This window comes from Alligator mississippiensis, chromosome 10, assembly GCF_030867095.1.
Source record: "Alligator mississippiensis isolate rAllMis1 chromosome 10, rAllMis1, whole genome shotgun sequence".
Taxonomy (NCBI): Eukaryota; Metazoa; Chordata; order Crocodylia; family Alligatoridae; genus Alligator; species Alligator mississippiensis.
Genome location: NC_081833.1, coordinates 19,684,099 through 19,708,055, shown reverse-complemented (window position 1 = coordinate 19,708,055; position 23,957 = coordinate 19,684,099). Strand labels below are relative to the sequence as shown.

Sequence of the window (23,957 nt, the reverse complement as noted above, 5' to 3'; positions counted from 1 at the left end):
AGACTTTGCACTATATTTGTGATGTACATCAAATGGTTGAGAGTTTCCAGAATGTTTTAAATTTGGAGGGCAGTAGGGAGGAGTTACATGGCCATCTTGCTTCTCTCTCTCTTCTTAAAAAAGAGAATCTGAGGCTGTCCTAAGTAGAAAAGTATCTGCTTGCCATGCTCCAGTGCTTAAGCAGCAGATGGTAGAGCTACCTTCACGTTTCTGCAGGTACAGTGTTCTCTGTTCTGGTAGAATTAGACTATGGAGCAGTGGAATTGTAATGAACTCCAACCTGCTCCCTGCATGATCCTAGACCTGAGCTTTTATTTGTCTGCAGGGAAGCACGGTTGCATGTAGAGCCTTTTATTGTTACTAATGATAACAAGTTCCAGTTACTGGGACACTCCTAGTTTCCAGCAGCCTGGGGAGTCTGGAAGCTGCTTCCTGCCCTGGGTTTCCTGCATGCCAGGAGTTTCTCCCTGCTGCAGCAGTCACTTTCAGAGAAGCTACCACTCTTGCCCTCGTGTTCTTTTGATTGAATTTTCCATCAGCTACCAACTGCTCTGGGTTTCTCTCTCTCTCTGCTTTTAATTTTTTTTTTTGCTCCCATTCTTGGGGAGGAGGCATACATACAAAGATATGAGCTGCTGCTGCTGCTAAGCCCTGGCCTTGCAATTTCCTCCTTGTGTGGTGGAATATTGACCATATCCCCACATGGCATGTGTGTAAGTGAATCAATTCCTGTTTTGGCAGCAGCTAGTGAACAAGGCCGGTAACATTATTAATGAACTGGCTTAATGTGTGCCCATGTACAGTCACACTCATCTTTTGTCTCTTCTCCAACTCAGTAGGTACTTCCGTCTTCTGCATTTCTTCCTGCCGAGTCGAGACTAATGCTCTGTTCTCCAGGATGCTGCCTGTTTATGAAGTGCTGACATCTTTGGATGAAAATGTTGAGTTTTTGTAGGGATGCTTGGCTTGTGGGAAGAATGAAGCTTGGTGGCTTAAGCTGTGTATTTCCCATTGTAGCCATTCGGGTTCTAGTGACTGCCCTTCTGAGACACTGCACCTGCCCATTGGTAGCCCAGATTCATCTCTCCTCTTGCTACTCCCTCCAGTTGCTGGAGGTCCAAATTTTTTATGATGGTAATCAAGAAATCTTAGCTTCCTTCCATTTGTACCATAGAACTTACAGCAGTGGATGAAAGGTTAAACCAAGGTCTTGTCCTTTGTCTTGGCAGGACAGTTCTCATGGGCTCTCACTGTTGAAGAGGGGGAGGTTTTTGGCTTGGAGGCTACTGCATAGGATAGGATTCTTGTCTCATCTCCAACATGAGAATAGCACTGGTAACCCGGAAAAAGCCTTGAAGAACCAACCCTGCTCTTGTATTGTTAGCAATTAAGTGTATGAAGTAAGTAGTTGTGGTGATGGGATATGATAGCTTTCAATTACATATGGTAAAATTAAAATTGGAACCTGTTGCTATTTAAAGCGGAAACAAAACAGGAGCGATGGAGCCCAAGGCCATTCCCTCCTTTTCTTCTTCTGTGCTCAGTTAACCACGGGCAGCAGGGAAAGGATTTAAAATGCCAAGGAGCCAGATAGACGGACTTCTCTCATAAAAGCCTCTGTTCATGGCTGTGTTCCCCTCCTCCCTCCGTGCTCTTCCTCCTTTAAATATATACTTTATACACTGTATTCGGGCCTGCCAGTTGTGCCAGTTGGTATAGAGGAAAAGGGAACATAATGTTTTGAGGCCAGGCAGTAAACCACACAACTGTCTAGGCAAATTGCACGGTGCCTGAAGCACTCTGGCATGCAATGTAGCCTTGGTCTCTCATTGTTCACAAGCCTCCAGATGTGGAGGGCTGTGCCTTCGACCCACGCTGCTGCATTCTCAGGATCTCAGCAACATGTGGCCGGCACTCAGTAGGAAGAGAGGATTTTTAATAGGATTCCAGGGAGGTGAGAGCCTTCTGCCTGATGTGTTTTCACAGAGACCTTTACAGAGCTGCATACAGAAGCCTCCTGTATTACTGGGCACTATGCCCTTATTTTTTAAGCCTTGTATTCATAGCAGTGTGTGTAATACCTCTCTGAGTCTTGAGGACTCTATGGGGAGCCAACAGTATTGAGACTAGAAAGCCCTTCTCTCTCCTGTGCTTGCTGACAGGACTTGTAGGCCAGGTAGGAAAGGGCTGTGATTCCAGGAGGATGTCAAGGGAGTGACAAGACAGTGAGCAACAAGACAAAATTATTTCATATACTGGACAGCAAGAAGTAGGGAGAGAGGTAAGGCTTCCCATGGTTTGGTTGAGGCTCAGTAAGGGAAGGTCCCTCTTTGTACCTTGGGAGCAGAAGACAGTAATTTTGGGCTGCTTCTGTTCCTGGGTCAAAGTTGCATCTGGATAGGAGACTTTACATAGGTTTGATGACTGCATCTTTTAGGGTTAATAATAAATGTTAAGAGGAATGGTGGGGACATGACCTCATCCCAGAGCTGTACCCTTCAAGGCACTTGTTCTTGTTAAACAGGTGCACTGCTAACGGGCTCTCTCTAACATTCGTTTATACGTATAATATCCAGTGCCTATGCTCCCGTTCTCTGATGGTGTCCAGGAGAGAGATCTACCACCTGCTGGATAATGGCATTTCTCAATAGCGACCTCCTGAAACCAGATGAAGGAACACATGAGCCTGGGATGGAGCTCAGGCACATGGCATAAGTGCTTCCTGGTCCACAGGCCTTCCCTGAACAGAAGTGGGAAGGGATAATCACCCTTGTAAAAGGGCACAAGGGGGTTAAATAGTACTTTGTGGTGTTAATGCTCTCATCTAGCAAGACCTTCCTGCTGCAGTGACTGCTTCTTCCTAAGCTCAAATGGGGATAATTCTTGACTAGTATGTGCTGGGTTGTTTTGCCTCTGCTTCCCAGTTTTTCCTGGGAAAGGTGCCAGGCTGGTGTAAGAGCCCCTCTGAGAGTGGCTGATAGCCAGTAATCCCCTTAGAAAAAGTCTATGCACTGTGTGCCTGCTGTTCTGCAGCTCCTGCTGTTACTAAATATTGCCTTTCACCCCCTGGCTGCTTGGAGTCCCATACAGAACTTGGCTTCCAAGAAGCAGCTCAGGGAGAGAGTAACAGCTGCTGTTCTCTAGAGACCCATCCATGCTAGTCTTCCCTGGTGGGAGGGAAGTGAAGTATGTTGCATTCAAATTCCAGCAGCCAAGAAACAACAGCAGCAAATGCGCTTTGTGGTTATCTTTTGTGTATACCTGATGGGAACCTTTTAGGTTCTGGAAGCCTGGTTTCACACCCCACAACTTCTGTTCCTGTGTCCTCTCCTTCCATAGAAGGCAGAGCAATGGAGCAATCTCAAGCTAACTACATCCTGAGCAGGGCTTTGAAGGAAGAGACTGGCTTTAGGGTCCTTTAGTTTCTCTATGTCAAATTGGTGGAGCAGTAGTGGAGGATACTGCGCAAGCAAGACCATGAAGGACTGGGACCTTGTAACAGGACTGAGTCTCATCGCTGGCCATGACATCTCCTCATTTGGGGTGGGGGGGGGGGCAGCAGGTTATACCTGCTGCTCTGCACTAGGGGCTCACAGCCTCTTGCTCTCTGGATGCCTGTTTCCGGCTCCCAGCTCCCCCCCCCCCCCCCCCCCCCCCCCCCCCAATCTGGTGAACTCTGTTGCTTCCTTCTCCTTCAAAGTAACCTGGTTCCCTATTACAGACCTTTAGATATGAACTAGTTTCTGTGCCATTATAACAAGCTAATAAAGACATTAGATTTATCCTGGCACAAAGCCTTTTATTCTGGGGTCCTACAGATGTACCAGCCCATTGCCCCACATTAAGTGCTTGTGAAGTATCTGAGAACCCTTTTTTTTTTTTTCCAGGACAGTCAGGCCCACGATAAGCCTGACATCTATTTTTACCTGAAACTGGTCTCTAAAGGTAACCTAGCAGCTGATGTCCTGTCCCTGGGGGAGCCTATGGTCTCTAGTCTCCCTCAGCTGAAGCTTCATGAACAATCAGATGCAGATCACATGTGGATGGGGCTCATTAACTGATCTCACAGTGGGATTCAGGGGAGAGCGTAGTCTTTCCATCTGACTCGGAGGGTGCTTTTTAACTAAGGACTTGATACTGCTGCATCTGGCACTAGGAAAAGTTAAGAATGAACTTGCCTGCTTGGGGTGACTGGGTGCAAAGGTATGCTAGTGATTTTTCTGCTTTCAGCCTTGTAAACAAAATACACTATTAAGATCCATTAGCATGAGTGGATCATCTCTGAAGGCTCTTGTGGGGCTTCAATGTTTGTTTCTTGGTTGCTCTGTTTGAAGTGTATTTAGTGGGAAAAGCAACACTTTTTTTTTTTTTCTCATCTTAGGACAGCTCTCTCTCTCTTTCTCTCTCTGTGCAAAGTCTGCTCAAAGTAAAATCATTGTTCAATGCATCCTCCATCAATTTAATTTGACTTCAGTGAAAAACAGGCTCTGGTTCCTTCCCTTTGCTCAATTGTGGATTCGTTTCTAAAACTCTCTTTATGTAGGCACAATTTGTCCTCCCATCCTTACCACTTCTTGTCTTTAAGTTGTCTTTGAAGTGTCTGAATGCAGACAGTAAGTTCAACAAAACTTAATCTGCACCTGCATTCAGACATTTCGTCTGCACCCCTTTAGGACTGGGAACTTAGTAAAAAATTTAAAAAGCACTGCAGGTACCCACGTCTCACTTTCACAAGTCCCTTAGACTCCCAGATTACTAGGTGCTCTTGAAAATTGTACTTGTCTTCCTTTGGTCTTAAATTAGGCTCTGCAAAATAAAAGTAATTCCACGGGGAGGTGATTGAAACCAAGTCTGTTTTTTTCCAAACTTTTTATTGGGGCTGGGAATTAATATTTTGGGCATGGGTTTTAATGTTGTTGTATGTTTTTATAGCTGATCATGTGTCCAGAGTACTGGATAGGTCTTTGACATGAATCGTAAGACAAATAAGTTGTCACAGACTGTGCACATTTCTGGGGCTTTGGAAGTAGCCTTTGTTGACCTCACTAAGAAGGAAAAAAACACACCTGTGGGGCAGAGACCATCTCTTCATTTGGTGCATCTTCCTACAGTGTCTAGCATCCTGAGTGACCAATCCCAGATTGAAGCCACAAAGTGCATTATTTTTTTTTCTTCTGCTGCTACTACTAAACTATAGGAGACCTGTCTGTTCCTTCCATCTTCCACTTGTTACAGACCTGTCAGAATGCATGAGCCCCTGTTAGGTCATGTTAGAAAGGCTGCTGCAAGTGAAAGTGCAGCTTTTAATGCCAGGAAACGTAGCTGTGAGCAGACGTTGTATGGAGAATGAGTGCTGTGCTGTGCTGTTGAACAGAGTCAGCTCTGTGCAGCTCAGTCTAAAGCCTCAGAACTTCTATTTCGGGGCTGTGTCAAATAGCTTTAAAGACTGGACGAAGCATCAACAAAACGCGTCTTCCAAGTTTCTGTAAAAGTCCTAGTAAAGCAGATCTAAATATAGCACAAGTGTCCCTTTATTTTTTTTTTTTCTCCGCAGTGGTGTGTGTTTTGCTTTTCTTCCAGTAGGCAGAGCTTTCTGCGTCCTAGCAAAATATATTTCACTTCATCCAAATGCCATGTGAAAGGCGGGGCGAGTAAAGTGAGTAAATTAGATCGTCTACAAAGGAAAATGTACAAGGCTGGACTTTGGACCTGTCCGCAAGCCAGCAAGCAAAGGAACGTGTGGATGATACTAGGTGTCGCACATTATTGGAAAAAGGATTAGTTGTATGCACTACATTTAGCACTGTTTGGCAGTTATGTGGTTCTGAACTAATCATTTCTTTCCATCCCACTTCCTTTACAGTACAGTACTTGGGTGCCATCTTTCCATGATATTTTCCCTCTTTGCAAACTTCAGCCCAAAGCACTGGGATCAGTTCAGTCCCTTTTGCCGTCTCAAGCTGTGTAGTCTTGGTGCTGTGGTCACATATATTTACCTGAAGAGTCGCCCTCCAAAGTGAATGCATTCGGTCACCCCATGGCCTTGTGCTAGAAATCCAGCCAGGTTCTACCGTGGTCGCTGGCAAGATGGTTAGACCCATCATGTTCCCCAGGTTCCAGGTTTTATCTTTTTTATAGCTCTGTGGGCTCCTCTTAGCTGCTCTTGAACTTGGGGTTACTTCTGCTTGCAAGTGAGAGAGTGAATGCTATCCAGAGCTGAGGAACCAGGAGGCAGCCGCGGTGTCACCAGTGGCAGTGATCTTCCTGCACTTGCCACATGCAGCTCTGGCCTGGTCACTGGGTGGGGTATGGGCAGGGTCCCCCGACCAGCCTTGCCGGGTACCAGAGGCAGTGGAAGGGTGAGCTGGGATTGGTGACTGACACAATAGGAAGTGGTGTCCAGGTGTGGCCATGTAAACTGCCCATGGGGGTTGAGAGCCATTCATGTAGCAGCACTGATGGGTGCCTCATACGCTGGGAGTCTTGTGGGAGCTGCCCAATCTGCACCCATTTGTTTTCTTTTTTTAAACACATTTGTGTCTTGTAGAAATGTTGCCCACAGGGGGTCACAGCCCCTGTCTGTTAAATAGGTCATTACTGTGGTAAAGAATTGATTTCTTCAGGCTTGCAATTAGAAACAGGTTTAAAGTGCTGATGTCAAACCGTGGTGATCATCATCAAGCCTCCTGGAATTTCAGTGCTTCATCTGTGGGGTGTCTGTCTCCAGCGGGAAGGGGCAGTGGGATGCCAGAGAGCAGGAAGAAAATACTTAAACACGAGAGAGGTTTGCTTGATGGTGTTGTGTTCAGAGTCTGAAAGTTGGTGGTATTTAGTAGTGGAGCAGGGAGGGGCAGCCAGGACTCCTGGTTCCATTTTCAGCTCTGCCCCCTGCCTCGGTATGGTTTTTGGATTAATTGTTCATCCTCTCTGGTCCAGTTTACCTGCCTGTAAAATAAATAAATAAAAGCCTGATTAATAAATGCACTATTGCACAGAAGGTTGGTGGCTAATCAATATTAGAAAAGAGCTTTGAACTCTGTTGGGGGTTGCCCTGCATCCCAGCTTACTTAGTGCTCTTAAAAGTTATTTGAAGACTCCTGGTGCTCAGGAGAAGTCCTGGAAGACTGGAAGAAGGCCAGTGTGGTGCCTATCATTAAGAAAGGGAGAAAGGAAGACCCAAGGAACTACAGGCCAATTGGTTTCACCTCCATCCTTGGTAAAATCCTGGAGAAAACTATCAAAGCATCTATTACTGACAGGCTAACGGAAGGCAGTATTCTGAAGGATAGCCAACGTGGCTTAGGTCAGGTAACTTGCCACCTGGATGAGGGAAATGAGTTTGATGTCATATACTTGGACTTCAAAAAAAGCCTTTGACCTGGTCTCCCACAATGTCCACATGGTAAAATTGGGAAAATGCAGCCTTGATTACTTTACGGTCCAGTGGACAGGTAACTGGTTCCATGATAGTATCCAGCGGGTATTGATTTGATGGAACTGAGTCGTCATAGTGGAAGGTGACCAGTGAGGTCCCTCATGAATCAGTATTTGGACCAGTGCTTTTCAACATGTTCATCAACTATTTGGATTTGGGTATTAAAAGCGAACTGGTTAAGTTCATTGATAGCACCAAACTATGGGGGAGTGTGGTCATGCTCAAAGACAGGCTGGCAATAGAGGCTGACTTGGACAGGCTTGTGAGGTGGGCAGACCTCTCAACCTGATGTCATTTAATATGGAGAAATGTAAAGTGCTCTACCTGGGGAGAAATTATCCACAACACCCTTACGGGATCATCAGTGCTATGTTTGCCAGCACCACAACTAAGTGAGATCTGAGTGTCATGATAGACAACAAAATGAACATGAGCTACCAATACAATGCTGTAGTTGGCAGAGCTAATCAAACACTGGTGTGCATCTACTGGGGGAGCATCTCTTCACCAAGGCCCCCCAGGGGAGGACAAGAAATAATGGGCACAAACTGATTGAAGATTGCTTCAGGCTAGACATAAAGAAAAACTTTACAAGTTGAGTGCTGAGGGTTTGGAACAGGCTTCCCCCCCCCCCCCCCCCCCCCCCCCCGAGGTGGTCCAGTCACCTACCCTGGTGATCTTCAGAAAGCATCTTGACACCCACCTTGCTGGAGTCATCTGACCCCAGTGGTCTTTCCTGCCTGAGTGCAGGGGGGCTGGACCCAATGATCTTGTAAAGTTCCTTCCAACCCCTAACATCTATGAAAAATGCTGGGACTTGAACCGACACACAAAGTGCAAGAAGTCCTATGACAGGCATGGCCAATCCTGCATGAATAGCTACATGGCAATGGCCATACTTTCAGAGTCGTGTTCTAGCATGCACTGAGCCTGTGTGAAACCTGAGGAGGATTCTCTGGGTGCTGCTGGCCTGGACTTTGGAACTGCCAAATCTTACTCCAAGGGTGGGATGGGGGCAAGAAGGTCTCCAGAGCATGACACACTGTCGGATGGTGAATGTGATTCAAGATATGGAAAATAAAAATGGAAGGTCAGAGTTCAAATAAATGTAGTAATTTCCTCCTTCCAGCCAAGATTCTCTTCTCTGAGCAAATACTGGTGTAGATTTACCACCAGTAGTTTGTATAAACTCTTACTTGCACACATGCATTACCTTGGCATGCTGGTGTCCTCACCTTTTTAATGCACCTGGTACCAAAGAATCCCTGCAGTAAATCCCTACTGGTGTTGGGGAAGAAAAGGGGATTGAGCAGTTAGGTCTAAGATACTTCAACATGTTTTTTCCCTTGTGACTTGCCATGTGAAGTTTTCTCCTGTGGTTAAACAATCCTTGGCAGACTCTAATGAGAAGGCCCATGTAGGGCTTGCATCCAGGAGAGGGCCTTGCTTGTGTCTCCACAGATAATTCCTTCTGCTTTGCTCCCTTCCCCGACCTACCTTATTCTGTATCCTATGACCTGAACTGTTCTCAGAGTCAGCTCTGTGGACATTGCAGCTGCATGCTGTGTGCCCAGCCAATCCATCTTTGGATCCTAGCACCAGCCCTTCTAGCCTTCCAGAGCTCAGGTCAGCATGTAAGCTTGTTGTGTTGAACACCCACAGCTCTCATTTTAACTGGCAGGGGTTGCGAGAGCTTCTTATGGCTAGAACTGAACCCATGAGCCCTTTCCCTCCCTTTCCCCCTCTTCCCCCCCCCCCCACTAACTTTGTTCCATACAACCCTATGACTGGCTGGGCTCAGCCAATTTCAGCCCCTGGGCTTTAGAGCTGGCATCCTTGCTGGCAGCTTAGCTTTGCAGATGTGAGATTGGAAACCCAAGGATACCATAGTTGTTTTCATTATTTGTGTGGGCTGTTGCGTCTTGACTCTTCCTGTGTTTGAAAGGGGGCTTCTTGTGAACTGCACTGGAGCAGTCTGTGGTGTGTTGTTTCCTCCAGATGAAATGCAACCCCTGCTTTAATCCATTCCCAACCTGTTTCTCTGCCTGGTTTAGGCGGCTCTGTCAAATGTACCTTATTCAGGTCTTGTTGCTTAAGACAGGTCATTACATATCTGCTTCTTGTAGATGTACCCAGGAAAAAGTGGAACCATTGCTTTCTTTCCCAGATTCCTGCTGCTTACCTGTCACTCACCTGGGGTGCTTCTTGGAACTGTCTTGGCTCACTGTCAGTTAATAGAACTTAATGGATTTTTTCTGACTTCAGTTAACCGTGGGTCAATGCTCATTCTAGACCAGTCAGGATCGTTTTGTCCCCAGTGCTCTGCAGGCCTAGGTGGGGCTAGCACAACCCAGCGCGGGGAGGAAGGTGATTCTCATGCATCAGACAGTAGTGGTGTGAAAATAAGCTGTCCCTTGTTACTGGCTGTGTAGTTCTTTCTGATGCATTCCTTCTTTTTTTTTTCTTTCTTTATCTTTTTTATGTGATTTGAACAGCAGCAGCCTAGCTAAAAGTGTAAGCATTTTAAAGCATCTCTTGATTGCCATGTGAGTGAGTTCCCATTTCCATGAATGAATCAGTTCACGTTTCAGGGCTGTTTTCTCAGGCTGTCTGCAAACTCAGACAGTCATTGCTTTGGTTGTGTTTTGAGTCTTGATTTCAAGGTTTTTTACTTCATAGCTATAACTAGAGATCAACTTTTTAAAATGCAAAATAAGGTTCTGGAGAACAAGATAACAGCTTGGGAAAGATGTTAGTGTGCTGTACTGGCCTACACCAAACCTGGATGTCACTCCAGCCATGTTACAGAACAGTTTCACATTACTGGAGTTGAAAGGAAGTAAAAATGTGCTCAAAATAGGTGGTGGTGGTGTTGCGTAAGGCCTGTCTGCCTGGTGAGATGCACAGACACATGGACACAGATTAACAATTGGCTGCTTATTCTAGGCCAAGATGGTAAGTCAGCACTTTCTTCTTGTTCCTTTTTTAACTCTATAACAAATAAGATCTAAGTGCATAGATTTACAGTGTAAACAGGAAAAGAGTGGACAACTTTATTGGCCTCTTGGTTTTTTGACCATGTTAGCTAAAAAGGAAAAATGTCAGTGTAATGGAGATCATCCCGATGGGGAATGGAGACTGGAGGTCTGGAAATAAATAACATAATGTTCTTACCAGTCATGTTGCTGTTGTTGAACAGAATATGAAATACCCCCTGCTGCCCAGGGTTGAACCTCTCTTCCGTTTTCACAGACCTGTCTATTCATTTAGCACAAGCCCTCTTTTGAACAGGCATTTTCCTCTGTGCTTGGCAAGATTTTCTGGCTAGCTCCAGTCAGATCAGGAAATTGCTAACCTGCTGGATAAAATTTATATTTTTTAATAACCTCTGTCTCAGTATTTGTTCCATTTTCCCCCCATATTAATTTTTACCCCCCCCCCCAGCAGTCAATGCTGCAATACTTTGTTTAAAGTTGGGAGGAATTTTCTCTGTATGAAAAGGCCACAGAATACAGCAGGGAGTAGTACACTGGCTATTATCTGTTCATCTGCTTGTGCTGCCCAAGACTATCTGCACCAGGTATGAGACTCAAAGCAGCCTCAACTGTGTAGCTTGTGATGCTGATAAAGCCCTAATGAATCAAAATCCAAAGGTATGTGCTTACTGTTTGTTTGGGCCTGTCATGCTATGGTAAGCCCTTGTTTGTTGGGTGGCCTCTAGACAACCCGTAGAGTATGGGCATCACTAGCCATCAACATCCATGGGCATTTTGCAAGGTTAGTTCCAAACAGAGCATTGTAGTAGCTTAGAAATGTGTTGGTAGCTGTGGAGATTTTCCTTGGTCTGGGAAAAAAAAACATTGTGTCTTCCAGATCTTCAAGAAGTGGTACAAACTAGTTGTGACCACAGCAAAGAGCTGGGCTCCCAGGTCCTGTTCATGGTGAGAAACTATTGCGGTACTCACACCATTCCAGTTAATTGTCTGAAGCTGATTACTGGTGGGATGCAGTGATGGGAGCCACGCCACTTAGGCTGTGTGAAACAGCACTGTTCCGTTCCGGCTTCAGTTTCGAGGTCTGGACGGAACAGTGTTTTGTATCAAATTTCACTTTGAGTCAAAACAACCTCGCTGTTTCGCTTTGTCGAGACAGTGAGGCTGTATTAACACTGTTTCGACGTTTCACCCGACCATGGGGCTGGGGAAAGGAACTTAGCTCAGCTGGGCTGAGTTTCCAAACCCAGCTGGGGGCGGGAAGTCAGCCCAACTGGGCTGACTCTCCATCCCCCACACTAGATCATGCCTGGTGCAATCTAGTGTGAGGGGTGGGCTGACTCCCCATCCCCTGCCGGATCTTGTGCTGGGGATGGGAAGTCAGCCCAGCGTTACGGTCGAAACATTTCAACTTCCAAAATGTTTAGACTAGTCTCATTTTGTTTTGAGACTATTTTGACGCCCTTTGTTTCGCTTCAATTTTGCTGTTTCGACCTTGAAATTAGTCAAAACAGTGTTGAAACGAAACAGGCAGCAAAATTTTGCACAGCCCTACATGCCACTGCACCATTGCAGAGCTTCACAAGGTTCAGTACTCTCTCTGGACCATTGCATTGTCTACATCCAACCAGGCTTTGACACCCGCACCAGACAGGAAACATGGCTTTATTTAGATTACACTGCATGACTTAACTAATGTTGCAGATTGAACTTGACTTCTGGCCAGAATCAGCCCAGGTATGAAAAATGACTGCTTGGAGCTGGACTGAGCAAAGTGGGGTCACATTGGTTGGTATCTTTGAGGAGTGTGCAGGCACAATGCAGTCTCCTCTGCCTATGAATCTATGAAGCTACATATCACCAATAGGGCAGTTTATCCTGCAGTTCAGGAGCACCCCTGGATTTCTCACTGTTGCTGAAGTCTCTCACTTGGTAGCAGTGATGAGCAATTCTTTCTACCATCCAGGGAAACCTAGGAACATCTAGGGCATCTTGTCTTGTAACATGACGATTGATCTGGTCCCAATAGTGTATGCCTTCATCGGCTCCTGACTGGATTACAGCGCTGTGGTCTCCCTGGGTGCAAAGCCTTCCGCCCCCAGGAAAAGTCGATCAGTACAGAACGCAGCAGTGCGTCTCCTCAGCAACACACGCTAACGCATCAAGCCTGTCCTCTGCTCTGGCTCCCCGAAGAATAGATGGGAGATAAAAGGTCTCTGTTCTTCTCTTCAGGGTGCTTAATGAGCTGGGCCTGGTAGAGCAAAAAGCTATAAATTAAAGCTCCGAAATGAGGACTGCGGTCAAGGTCTCTGCTTCTGAGGCGAGAGTAAAGCTCATCTATGCTGAAGACTGAGCTTTATTGGGGTAAAAAATGATGGCATGGGCTCTGACAACTTTGGGGAACCTCCAGAAACCTCAGACCCACCAGACCAAGGTGTACTTCTGCCACCTACATTTTATTTACTTATAATATGAGTGCAGCTTCCTTCCTTACAGAGTAGGGGGGAGCAAGAAGACTGGCAAAATCTACAGGTGACTGATTCCAGTTTTGCCCTGCAATGTGCTGCAAGGTGATGCTCGGATACCACAATGGTGGGTGTCGGACACTGACCCAAATTAAATAATTATATTTTTTGAGGAATTCAGTGAATGTAAATTAGAACTAAACTCTTCTCAGTCAGTCCTGTTTTTAAGCTGGAGCCACTGTATTTCTCTTGATGCTGCCAGAGTGCATCCTCAGAGCTCATCTTGTGCATGCCTGGGGATGAGGAAAGGCTTCCTGACTCCATTGTGTGAAGCTGTTTGCTTAACTCAGCCTCCTTTGTGTGCATGCACTGCGCCTGTGTAAGGTTGCAGAGGTAGCATAGTGTGCTCCAGCTGTGATCTTGCTCCCCCCAGCTGAGCAAGACTAGCAAAACACCCTTCTCTTCTGGCTTATCCTAGTAGCTGCTGGCTCCCCAGAGCACAGCAGAGCGAGAGAGTGTGGTGCTTCCCCGGGGGTCTCTCTCATGGAAGCTTTGTTCTTAACATGTATAACAGAGGTGGTCTCCTAGGAAGCCTCCCAGGTGGAATGAAAGCAGTGTGAGGTTCCTCTGTTTGTGCATCACTGGGGGTGTAAAGTGTTTGAGGTGATGGGCAAGCTAAGAGCTGATGCTTCTTGCCTCAACCTCTGCTTTCACGCTCATCTGGTAGCAAAGAATGGATTTGCAAACTAATAGGATTTATGCTGCTAAATGAACTTGTTTTTTGTATCTGAATGGAAGCTTTAGGTTTCGCTAAACATCTCCTTTACATGCTAATACATGTGCTGCATGCAGGGAAGAGATACAGAGCTTGAGGAACAGAATTTCCTCCGAATCTGTTTAGCGTCATAGCAGAGCTTTCTCTTGACCCAGCTGAGCAGAATAAAGCCACTGAGATTTGACATGGTCAATGCGTGTGTCTTTTTCCTTCTGATATTTGATCTTGGCTCTAGGGAGAGAGAGGCTGGCAGTGTAATTATTGTTTGGGGATCTGAGCTTGGGGGAAGGGAGCACCAAATACCAACAGTCTTCTCCACCGATAGATATTTTGGGGGAAGGAGACTGAGAAGGGAAATACACAATGCTTCATTTTCCATACAGTTTTATTTCTTAAAGTCCTTTGTGAATCTTCCTAACATCTTGCACAGCTATGTTACCAGAACGTGAGGTGAGCCATCCACACCCCTCTATTATGCTAAGCTGTGTGCTATGTTTGAATCCCACGCCAGCCTGCAAGCAGCTTTCCTGATAAGGAAAATAAGATGATGCCATATTATTATTTATTGCTGAACAAAACATCTGAAGCATGATGATGTAGTTAATGTTGAGAATACAGGCTAATAACTGTAAGGTAAAAATTATTCCTGGAATGTTGTAATTATCCTAATAACAAGCATTAAGGCTAAACTTAAAAGGAATCCAAGCAAGTTAATTTGTACAGTCAGGGTACCCAAAACACCTTAATTCTGCCCCTACCTTCCACCTAGGTCCTAGGAGGTGTGTTTCGGCACAGGCAGGCATAACTGCGCTGCCATAACCTAGCTCAGGTACTCGTAATAAAGAAGCAATCGTGACCTGAGTTTAGACATTTCTGGGTGGCAAATGCATGCTGGAGTCAAGGCCAGCATAAGATGATTACTTTCAACACTTGAGCAAGCTGGATCAAAGCATAGGTAGGGTGACACCTGCAGCAGTGACACTTCCCTGTTACAGGATTGACATACCCATAGTGCCACCCAACATATAACCATGCATGTTTGATGAAGATTTGCCATGCCTTTGTGGACCAGACAGGATGAAGCTGCCTTTTAAAGACCCATTTGTTACTTTCATTTTTCCCCCTCTAGCAAGACAAGGTCTTAAAGAGCTTACAGCCTAATTATAGGCGAGAGGAACAAATGAGTGTAACATGACAGAAATAGTGTGGGTGGGGGAAGAAATGGGTAACAATAAGGTTGTGCCTTATCTATCTTGATGAGGTTTGTGCTGTGAAGGTCTCATTCCAGGTCTACTTGCATGTATAGATGGAATTGAGAAACAAGGGATGAGGGAAGGAAGTGGGGAGAGCAAGGGAAACAAAGATGGGAAGGACAGGGAAGCTAGAAGAAAGGAGTAGGGGGCTGAGATTAGGACCACGTAAGAGAAGGGAGCAACAGAGGGAGAGCTCAGGAAGATGAAAGCATTTACTTGGAGGATGCAGATGGAAAGTGTGCAAAGTGAGGTGAGCATCATTGGGGCCAGTTCATGATGGGGCACCAGAACACAAAAGGTTTTGGGCAACATGAAGTCAGTTGAACAGAATTCAGGATTTTGTAAACCCCTCTCCTCCGCCTTTTCTGCCAGTAGCTCACGAGACCTGTCACTGGAAGGAGGTGGGTGAAGGGACTTCTCTCCCCTGGAGCCCTGGTTCAGGAGTGGTGAAAGGTCCTAAGAGATTCCCTGAATGAGGTGACAGTGGCTGCTTTTTGGGTGCTGGGAAGGTCCATCTGTGTGTTCCCTGGCAGCTGCTGCTGCTCTTCTGAGCAGACTGGGGTTTCTTGTAAGCTACCTCTAGAAGAGCAGAGGATCTGCTGGTGGTCTGAATAGGTGTTGGGAAGACTGAGAAGGGCTAGGGCTGGCTGTTCCTAGGCAGCCAGGTCAGGATGTGCTGGGGAGAAGGGGGGGCCTGGTAGATCCTCCATTCACCTTCTGTCTCCCAGCTAGTGGAACAAGATGAGCATTTCCAACCTCTAAATGGAAAAGCACAATGGGTTGAATCTTGGTGGGGTTCAACAGCCACTTCAGAGAAGGTCTTGGAGCTGAACAGCCAGCCTATGCCATGTTGTGCCAGACTCAGTTCTGAGAATCTGAATATCCTTGTTTCCCCAGCAACAATTGGAGACCGTGAAAGTCTGCGCTGATTCTCAGCATCAGGAGGAATTGAATGTTGGGAAATAAAAGCAGAAAGTTGCTTCTACTCTGAGAGTAGTTAAAATCAACATAGTTAGGTTTGGATGCTGTGCCTGGCATGAGCAGTAGAAAGGCAAGGTGGAAAAGCTGCTACAAAACCTTTTAAAGCTATAAGGGCCCCATGTGGATACAGTAATAATATTTTATTCTTCCAATATGCAGATCCTAGAGCACTCGGTAAACACTAAAGGGAGGAAGAGAGGAACATATTCTCTTAATGTTACAGCTGGGCAAACTGAGAGACAGAGACTGAGTGGGCTTTTAAGGTCACATGGAAGCCTGTGATACAATTGTAGTTGCTTGCGAGTCCCTGTTCTGTGGCTTGCCTTTCCTTGCAAGAGGATTTAAAGTGAGTCTTGGAGGTCAGAGCATGGAAATGGTTCCCTAGCAGGGGGGGAGAAAGAAAAAATAAAGGGACCTTAGTGTAAAATAAACTAGCAGAGAGTTATACCAAACATCATAAGCATCTACTCCTACATGAGCAGAGATGGAGCAGACTGAAAATTAGCAAGTGTGGGAACGGGAGAAAAAAATCCTGCCATCATCTCTGTACAGCAGCACAAACTCACTTTTATCTGTGTATTGGAGAGAAGCTGGTCTGTTGGGGAGTGGCCTGAAGAAACTTTTGAGAGGGGGGAGAGCGTTCTTGTCTCTTCCAAGGTGGGAAGATGGATAAGAACCCTGATCTTCCAGTGTGGATAATACCAGCCTTCAACTGCAAATAACTTACCTTGCCAGCTTGTTAGTCTAGAAAAATGTCCAAATCAGGTGACTTCCCTGGAGGAGCGTAGCGGTTGCCTCTCTCACCAGGATATTAAAAATCTATGCTGGCAATAGGGAAGTGGTGGATGGGCTAACAGAAGCCAGCATCCCTCCTTTCTCACTGGTTCTTTCTGGAGTCACATGCTCACAAGAAATTCCCTGTGGCTGAGTAAAGATTTTGCAACTTTCCTTCTGCCTAGTTATTGCTACCACGTGGGAGCTTGTACTGCCTTCTCTGGGTCCTGTCATTAGCTAAAGGCCTGTCAAGAAGTCCATAATGGGTTGTGGTTGGCTGCCAGCAAATTGGGAGAGAGTTCGTACTGTAGGCAGCAACTATCACAGACTTCATCAAACAATCTTATTTAAACTCTTGCTAAGCAATCATTAGATAAAACAGTACCATTGGGTCATCTTTGGGACCACTGGGGAATCTGGAAGGCTACCAGGCAAAGGCCCTTCCCACGTACACGACTTGGGCTTTACTTTTTGTTCCTGTGGTTCTTGTGCAGTGTCAAGGCTGTCAGGAAACAGAAGGTAACACCTCAAGGGATTAAGTAGCATAGGGCCCCTATAGTCTTATTAAAATAACGTTGTCACAGGCCTGCATGGGCTTGCTAGGCTCAGGCCTCAGAGCTAGTCATTTCTAGTACATATAATTTCTCCAGCAAATGTACTGTTGGGTGCTAAGGGTATTGTTTTTATAAATACCTTGACCAGCTCCCCGTCTTGCATTGGCTTTAGATCTAAACTTTTACTCCTTTCTCACAAAGTTCATGTCCTTTGTGGGAGTAAGTCATTGAGATGGCTGTGAGGAAGGGAAGTGTGTTATAAAATGTTACTCTTCGACCCTGGGCTTGACAGTTGTCTGGCAGAATTGCTGGTGTGTCTGGCTGCTGCTGAGCTTCACTTCCTTAGCAGGACCTCAATATTTGTGAAGGAGAGGCAGATTTGTTCCTTCTTATATTTCAGCCTGAATTTAATGCACAGCTTTCATAAAAAGCTCCCCAGGCCCCAACAACAAGAGGCTCTGTCTTCTATGTCCTCTTCTGTCCTCTAAAGCTAGAAAGGAGAGTTAGTTACTTCACAGGGGATCAAGACTAAGCTGATTTATAGAAATCTTCATTGTTCTTTTGCAGTTTCCCATTTCCCCTGCAATGCCCTTGTGAAAGGGGGCAGCGACACTTGTAGGGGAAAGAGAGAGGGTTGAAAGTAAGCTGTAATGCTGCACATTCAGGTCCCATGCTCACTGGTCCATGCTTAAACATTCTTGTTTGCACACGGGTATCTTTGAACAATTGCAGGCCTTGGTCTGGGGAAGCAGTGGTGACGCGTAAGGGGTGTACGGGAGTGCACGAGCACTCCCGTACACCCCATGACCAGCTATGCTCTCTGCTTAGGCAATGGGCAGGGGGGGGAGGGAGGGGGCAGGCAGGAGCGCCGGCAGGGGAGTGGAGTGCCGTGACACTTCAGGAAGCAGCTCCAGCAATCGGCTATCTCGCAATTGGCCACAAGGGAAACACCCCCCCCCCCCCCAGCAAGATTGCCTGAGGGGGGGACCCCCCCAGTCAGTGGGGGGGAGCATGTGCCCCCCCTGGCTAAGGCGGCATCAGTCGCCCATGCTGGGAAGAGAATTGAGGCCTATGTACTACCCAAGAGACATAATGGCTTAGATCTCTCTTAAGGGACAAACATTCACTCACCCTTGCCTGTGGCTGGATGTCCTTCTTTCTGCACTATGCAGAGTAATCAGAGAGGCTATGGCAGACCGGTAGAGCAAGCTGTGTCCTTAACACAATACATACAACAGGTTCCTCTGTCCTCGCACAGTGCAGGATACAAATCGGAGTCCTGCCCCCCAGCCTTTTCTGCAGGGGTTCACTTGCTTTGGATGGAAGTGAGTGTTAGTTGAACTGATTCTCCTTACGATTGAAGGGTTAATTTCAAAACTAAGGAATTAGGGGCTTTCCCCCTGGGGCCCATTGGGATGTTTTAGAAGTAGGTTTGTGCATTTGACATTTAGTGTTTCAGCTCAGAAACAGGAGTGCAGGGAAGCAGTTTGAGGAAAACCTGAAATTTCCCTCTTGATCAGTGAGTCTATAAAATCCATCTGATTGCTGAATTGGTGAAGGTGCGATCCCTGCTGTGCTGAGTAGATGAGGTTCTTTGCCCTAATCCAGTGCACTCATGAAAACGAGATTGAGGAAACCTAGTCCTGGATTGCAAGTAGCTACAGGAGTCCTATAAAAGGTTTTTGCAAAGAATCTTTAACACTTGGCAATAAAGGCAAAAATGAAGGTGCATAGACTATGATTAGACAAGGAAGAATTTGTTAGATTGCAGAAAAGCTCTACTGTAGCTGCTAAGGAGTGGAATAAGGTCTGTAGTGACAGCATAAATTTGTTAAACTTGGGCCCAGAATGGACATATGTCTAGCTGTTGATGTTCCTGCATTTACTGAATGTTGATAAATAAGTGTTATCACCAGGCATCGAGGAAGGGAGCTGGCAGACCAGCCTATGCTATTCTCCTATCCCGTTGCTCTGTGTCTAATATAGGTTTTTCTCTACAGATGCTTCATTCAGTGGGACGCCACCTAGCTATGCCTATGATGCTGACCGTGCTGAAGAACAGCGGCGACACCATGACATGATGCCCTACATTGATGACTCACCGTCATCATCGCCACATCTCAGTTCCAAGAGTCGGGGCAGCCGAGATACCCTCTCTTCAGGGTCTCTGGAGTCCACAAAATCAGTGAGTCCTTTTAGTCATCTCTTTGCTTGGAGATAGCATGGCTTAGGGTAGAGTGTTTCAAGGAAGGGGATGTATCAGCAACAGACAAGAACTGAGACCACTTGTGTGGAAAGAAGGACTAATTGACCTGTGAGTGGCTGTGTGGAAGCCTTTATGGCTTTCATATATTTGTCTCACTTGTTATGGATTTGTAATCTGTATTTGCAAATTGGGGGCCAGGTTTTGGTTTTTTCAGTTCTACTGATATAAATAACCCTAGTGAATCAGTGAGGTTGCTTAATGAATCGGTGTTGTAGAATCTATCTCAACTACCAGCTGTAAGAAGATATACTTAGGAAGTACACGGTAATGGTACTATGGAATGTGTTTTGAAATAATATTTGAGTTGCATGTAGATAACCACATGCTTTGACAAGTGTTTAAACATGGTAAAATCTATTTAATTTGAACACTGGATGACAGATGGAATTAAAACTGCCAACCTGCCAAGCTCTTAAGTGTAGTGACCATGTACTTGAAGGAGCTGCTTTTGGTGAAAAATTTTATCTGCACTTAATAGCTATTAATGTAACCATCTATAATAGATTAGTAGATTTTAAGGCCATTGTGATAGTTTAATCTGACTTCCTGCATGACCGAGACCACAGAACTTTATACCTCAAATTCAGTACCTGGTCTTGAACCGAAGCTTCCCTTTTAGAAAAACCTTAAGGGGTGGGGTGTATATGTATATATTATGTATACTAGCCAAGTGCCCTTTAAGAATGACCTGGGGAGGGGGGCAGGCGGGGATGGAGGGCCACCACCCACCGCCCTCCCTACATTGCTGTCCCAGTCTGTCCCCGCCGTTGTCCATCGTGACTGAGGTGGGGGGAGGGCAGGCGGGGACAGAGCACCACCACCTAGCAGCCCACAGTGCCACCGCTCCACCTCCGGCCCTGTGCACCTCCCCCACTGGATCTGCCTCTGGCCCTGTGTGCACCAGCCTCCAGCTCCATGTGCCAGAGCGGGCGGGGTGGGGGCACCTACCTGCTCCGGACCCTCAGTCCCCACCATCATGGGGGGTGGGGGCCAGGCAGGGCCGTGGCCCCACATCCGGCCCTGCCCCTGCTTCTCGTCTGGCCCCATTTCCCCCCCCCCCCCCGCTACTTAGGGTCGGGACCTGCCCCCTCCACCCCTGCTCCGGCCCTGCTGGGGGACGGCGCTGCCATGACACCGGGGACTGAGGGCTTGGAGCAGGGGAGGGAGAGGCCAGCGAGGACTGAGGGCCTGCTGCGGCCCTGCTTCTCAGAGGCAGAGGGGGACAGTGCTGCCATGACAGCAGGGACTGAGGGACTGGTGGTGGGGGGGGGGTTTGAGGCCAGTGGGGACTGAGCGCCTGTTGCAGCCCTGGTCCTTGGAAGCAGAGGGGGATGGCGCCACCATGACAGCGGGGACTGAGGGGGGGCAGAGCAAGGCCAGCGGCTCAGACCTCGCCCCTCACTCCGTCTTCTCTGTACCCTCCGTCCTTACTGTCATGGTGGTGCTCCACCGCGCCGCCGCCTCCTGTCTTGAATGCTCTTGGAGTGCTCCGGTGCCGAGACAACCAATCGGAGTGCGACTAAAGTGTTACGGACAGACGGACAGAAAAACTAAGGTTTTTATAACATTAGAATGTCTGTCTGTCTGTCTGTCTAGTGTGTGTGTGTGTGTGTGTGTGTGTGTGTGTGTGTGTGTGTGTGTGTGTATTAAATCCTCTTGTGGAGAATCTACCACAGATCCAGGTAAGGGGCTCCCATGATGAATTACCGTCACTGTTAAAAAAAATTGTCTGCTAGCCTGAAGAGCCCTTAATTTTTGTTCTCCATGTAGGTACTTTATTGTCTTTGATCAAGTCTCTTTGAGAAGCTAAATAAGAGCTCTTGAAATCTCTGATCATCAAGTCATATTTTTCAATCCTGTGATCATTACCATGGTTGTTCTCTGAATCCTCCCCATTGTTTTTCAAGATCGACAATGGGAAGCAGGAACATTAGCACTGGATGCGTTATTTCAGTAGTGCTTACACAGTGCGAAATACACAGGTAATATAACCTCTGTATTCCTGCTGGTATGTTCCCCCTGTGTATCACTCCAAGAATTGTGTTTGTTCCTGTGACCACAGCATTGCACTAAGAGCAGTTCCTGTTCAGCTGATTATCTCTCATGACTCCCAAGCCTTTCCAGAGTCACTTCTGCCCAGGATCAGAGTCTCTTATCCTTTTAGGTATGGCCTGCATTCTTTCTTCCTAGACACATGACTGGCTGTATTGAAGTACATACAGTTTGCCAGAGCCAAGGTTACCAAACAGTTCATCTCACTCTGTACTACTGACCTCTCCTTTTCATGAGTTACCACTTCTCCAGTCATCTGCAAACATTATCAGTAGTAAAGATTTTGTGCTTTTTCCAAAGCACTGATAAAAATGTTGAATAGCACAGAGCCATGATCTGATCCCTGTCAGAGCCACATTAGAAACAGCCACTCAAGGATGATTTCTTCTTAATCATTTTACTAGCCTTTATTGTTGGCCATGTTGATTTTTTGCATTGTTCTGGGTTATTAATCAAGATTCTGTGCAGTACCAAGTCAAATGCTTTAAGCAATCTAAGTATATTAAATAAATGCATTTTATACCTTTGATTAATTGAATTTATAATCTGATAAGAATATGTTTAGTTTGACAAGATCTGTCTTCCAAAAGCCCAAGCTGACTGATATTGATTATATTACCTCCCTTAATTCTTTATTAATTGAGTAGTACATAAGGTATTGTGTTACTTTTTCCAGGTTTGACTTAAGAGGCTTATAATTACTTGGGTCATCCTGGTTTTAAACATTAATGTTAGAACTTACTGAAAAAAGTAATATTGAAGGTCCAGAGATCTCCTCAACCAACTTCTATATATTTCTTGTATGCAAGTTGTCAGGACCACTGATTTAAAAACACTTGACTTTAGTCACTGGTGCCTTGATTATTGAGGCAGGGAAAGGTATTTTTGCATTACCTGGGTTTTTTTCCCCTACTTACCAAGCACTTCTGCCATTCTGATAATTCTGCCATGTTACATGGACCAATATTATTGTTAAAATTCCTTTTGCTCTTAATATGCTTCAGAACTCCTTTTAATATGTCTAAATCTCTTGGCCATAGATTTCTCCTTCCACTCTTGCTTTTCTTACCAATTTTCTCCATTCCTTGGTTTCAAAATCTATATACGTTACCATCAACTTCCTCTTTTTCCATTTGTTGTTTTATAGCTATTTTTACTTTCTTTTACTTCAGTTTCCTCTTAAGGCAGGTCAGGTTTTGCTGTGCTTTGTTTTGCTTGTAGACATATAACTGTCTCAATCAACTGTGGGATTTTGGGGTTTTGGAAATCTAATAAAATTTCACTTAAGCAGCTCCCTATTACTATTTACCTCTTTATGTTTAATTTCTTCCTTCTCAGCTGATTCAGTACGTAACTGTCTTCGGTTTTGTGAAATTGGGCCTCTTAAAGCTCCAAATCTCTGGGTTCTGGTTTAGACTTTTATTCTGTGTGCACATAACAAAGATAATCATGTTATGGTCACTTGCACTAGAGCAACCACCAATTTTTAGTTTTGAGAACAATATTTTGCATGTTCAAGGTCGGAGCCAGCATGAGACTTCCGGTGTATGTTCCTCAAGTTGAAATTCCCCAGGCAGTTTTTTGCCCCTGTGTAATTTAGAGAGGCGTTCCAGGATGGGTCCTCTTGCTCCTGGGCGTGACTCTGGTCTGCACCATGCACCAGGTTGTACCCCATTTTGTGCTTTGTCTTTTAGAATATTAATTCAGAATCACTCACGTCCACTTGCTTCTGACTTATCAGGGACTCAGAAACCAGTAGTGCCATTTTTGATGTGGCTTTACCTACTCAGTCCTTGCTAAATAGTTTTTAGCATGTGATTTTTTTTTTTAAACTTTCAAATCATGTGAATCTTCCCACCAGGATTCAGTAATACCTGCGAAGTTGAATTTGTGCTCATAAATTAGTAATTCTGATTCCTCTTGTTTATTACACGGGCTCCTTGTGTTGACAGTTAATTTCTTCTCTTCATATCCCTTGGTGCCTTGATTAGTTTCATTCTTGACATCTTGATTTTTATGCTTAATGAGGGTTTCTTTGTTTCCATCCTGCCTTTTGTTGAGAGCTGGCCAGCCTAGTCAGCCTGTCCTCTAAATGTCTGCTTCCTCATGGCTTTTAACACCCTTTTCCCAATTGAAGATGTGCCTGTGTCCCATAAAACCAAAGCACACTTGGTGATAGTCCTTTTCTCTCATCAGCAGTTTATTTCTGGAATCATCTGCTTTCTGCCTTGGCTTTACTCTCAGGACAGGAAGCATCTCCCAGGTGGTTACTTAGACCTCCTGTTTCAGGACCCTTCAGAGAGACCTGAAGTTGTCCCTAATCGGTGAGGTATCATGTTAGGTTGTCATGAGTGCCAGTGGGACCAGGGGATTTGCAGTTGCTGATTTCAGATTAAAGATTTGTTTTAA

At 45.8% G+C, this 23,957-nt stretch overlaps 1 protein-coding gene across 2 annotated transcripts in view; it reads left to right on the top strand.

Annotated features, from left to right (window-relative positions):
- The window catches only part of BCR (BCR activator of RhoGEF and GTPase), a 135,497-nt gene that overhangs the window by 42,073 nt on the left and 69,467 nt on the right, over positions 1-23,957 (top strand). For both annotated transcript variants that reach the window (XM_006266967.4, XM_019493679.2), the window contains exon 2: positions 19,231-19,415. In XM_006266967.4, the coding sequence (XP_006267029.1) occupies positions 19,231-19,415 (185 nt within the window). The remainder of the gene's footprint in view (positions 1-19,230; positions 19,416-23,957) is intronic.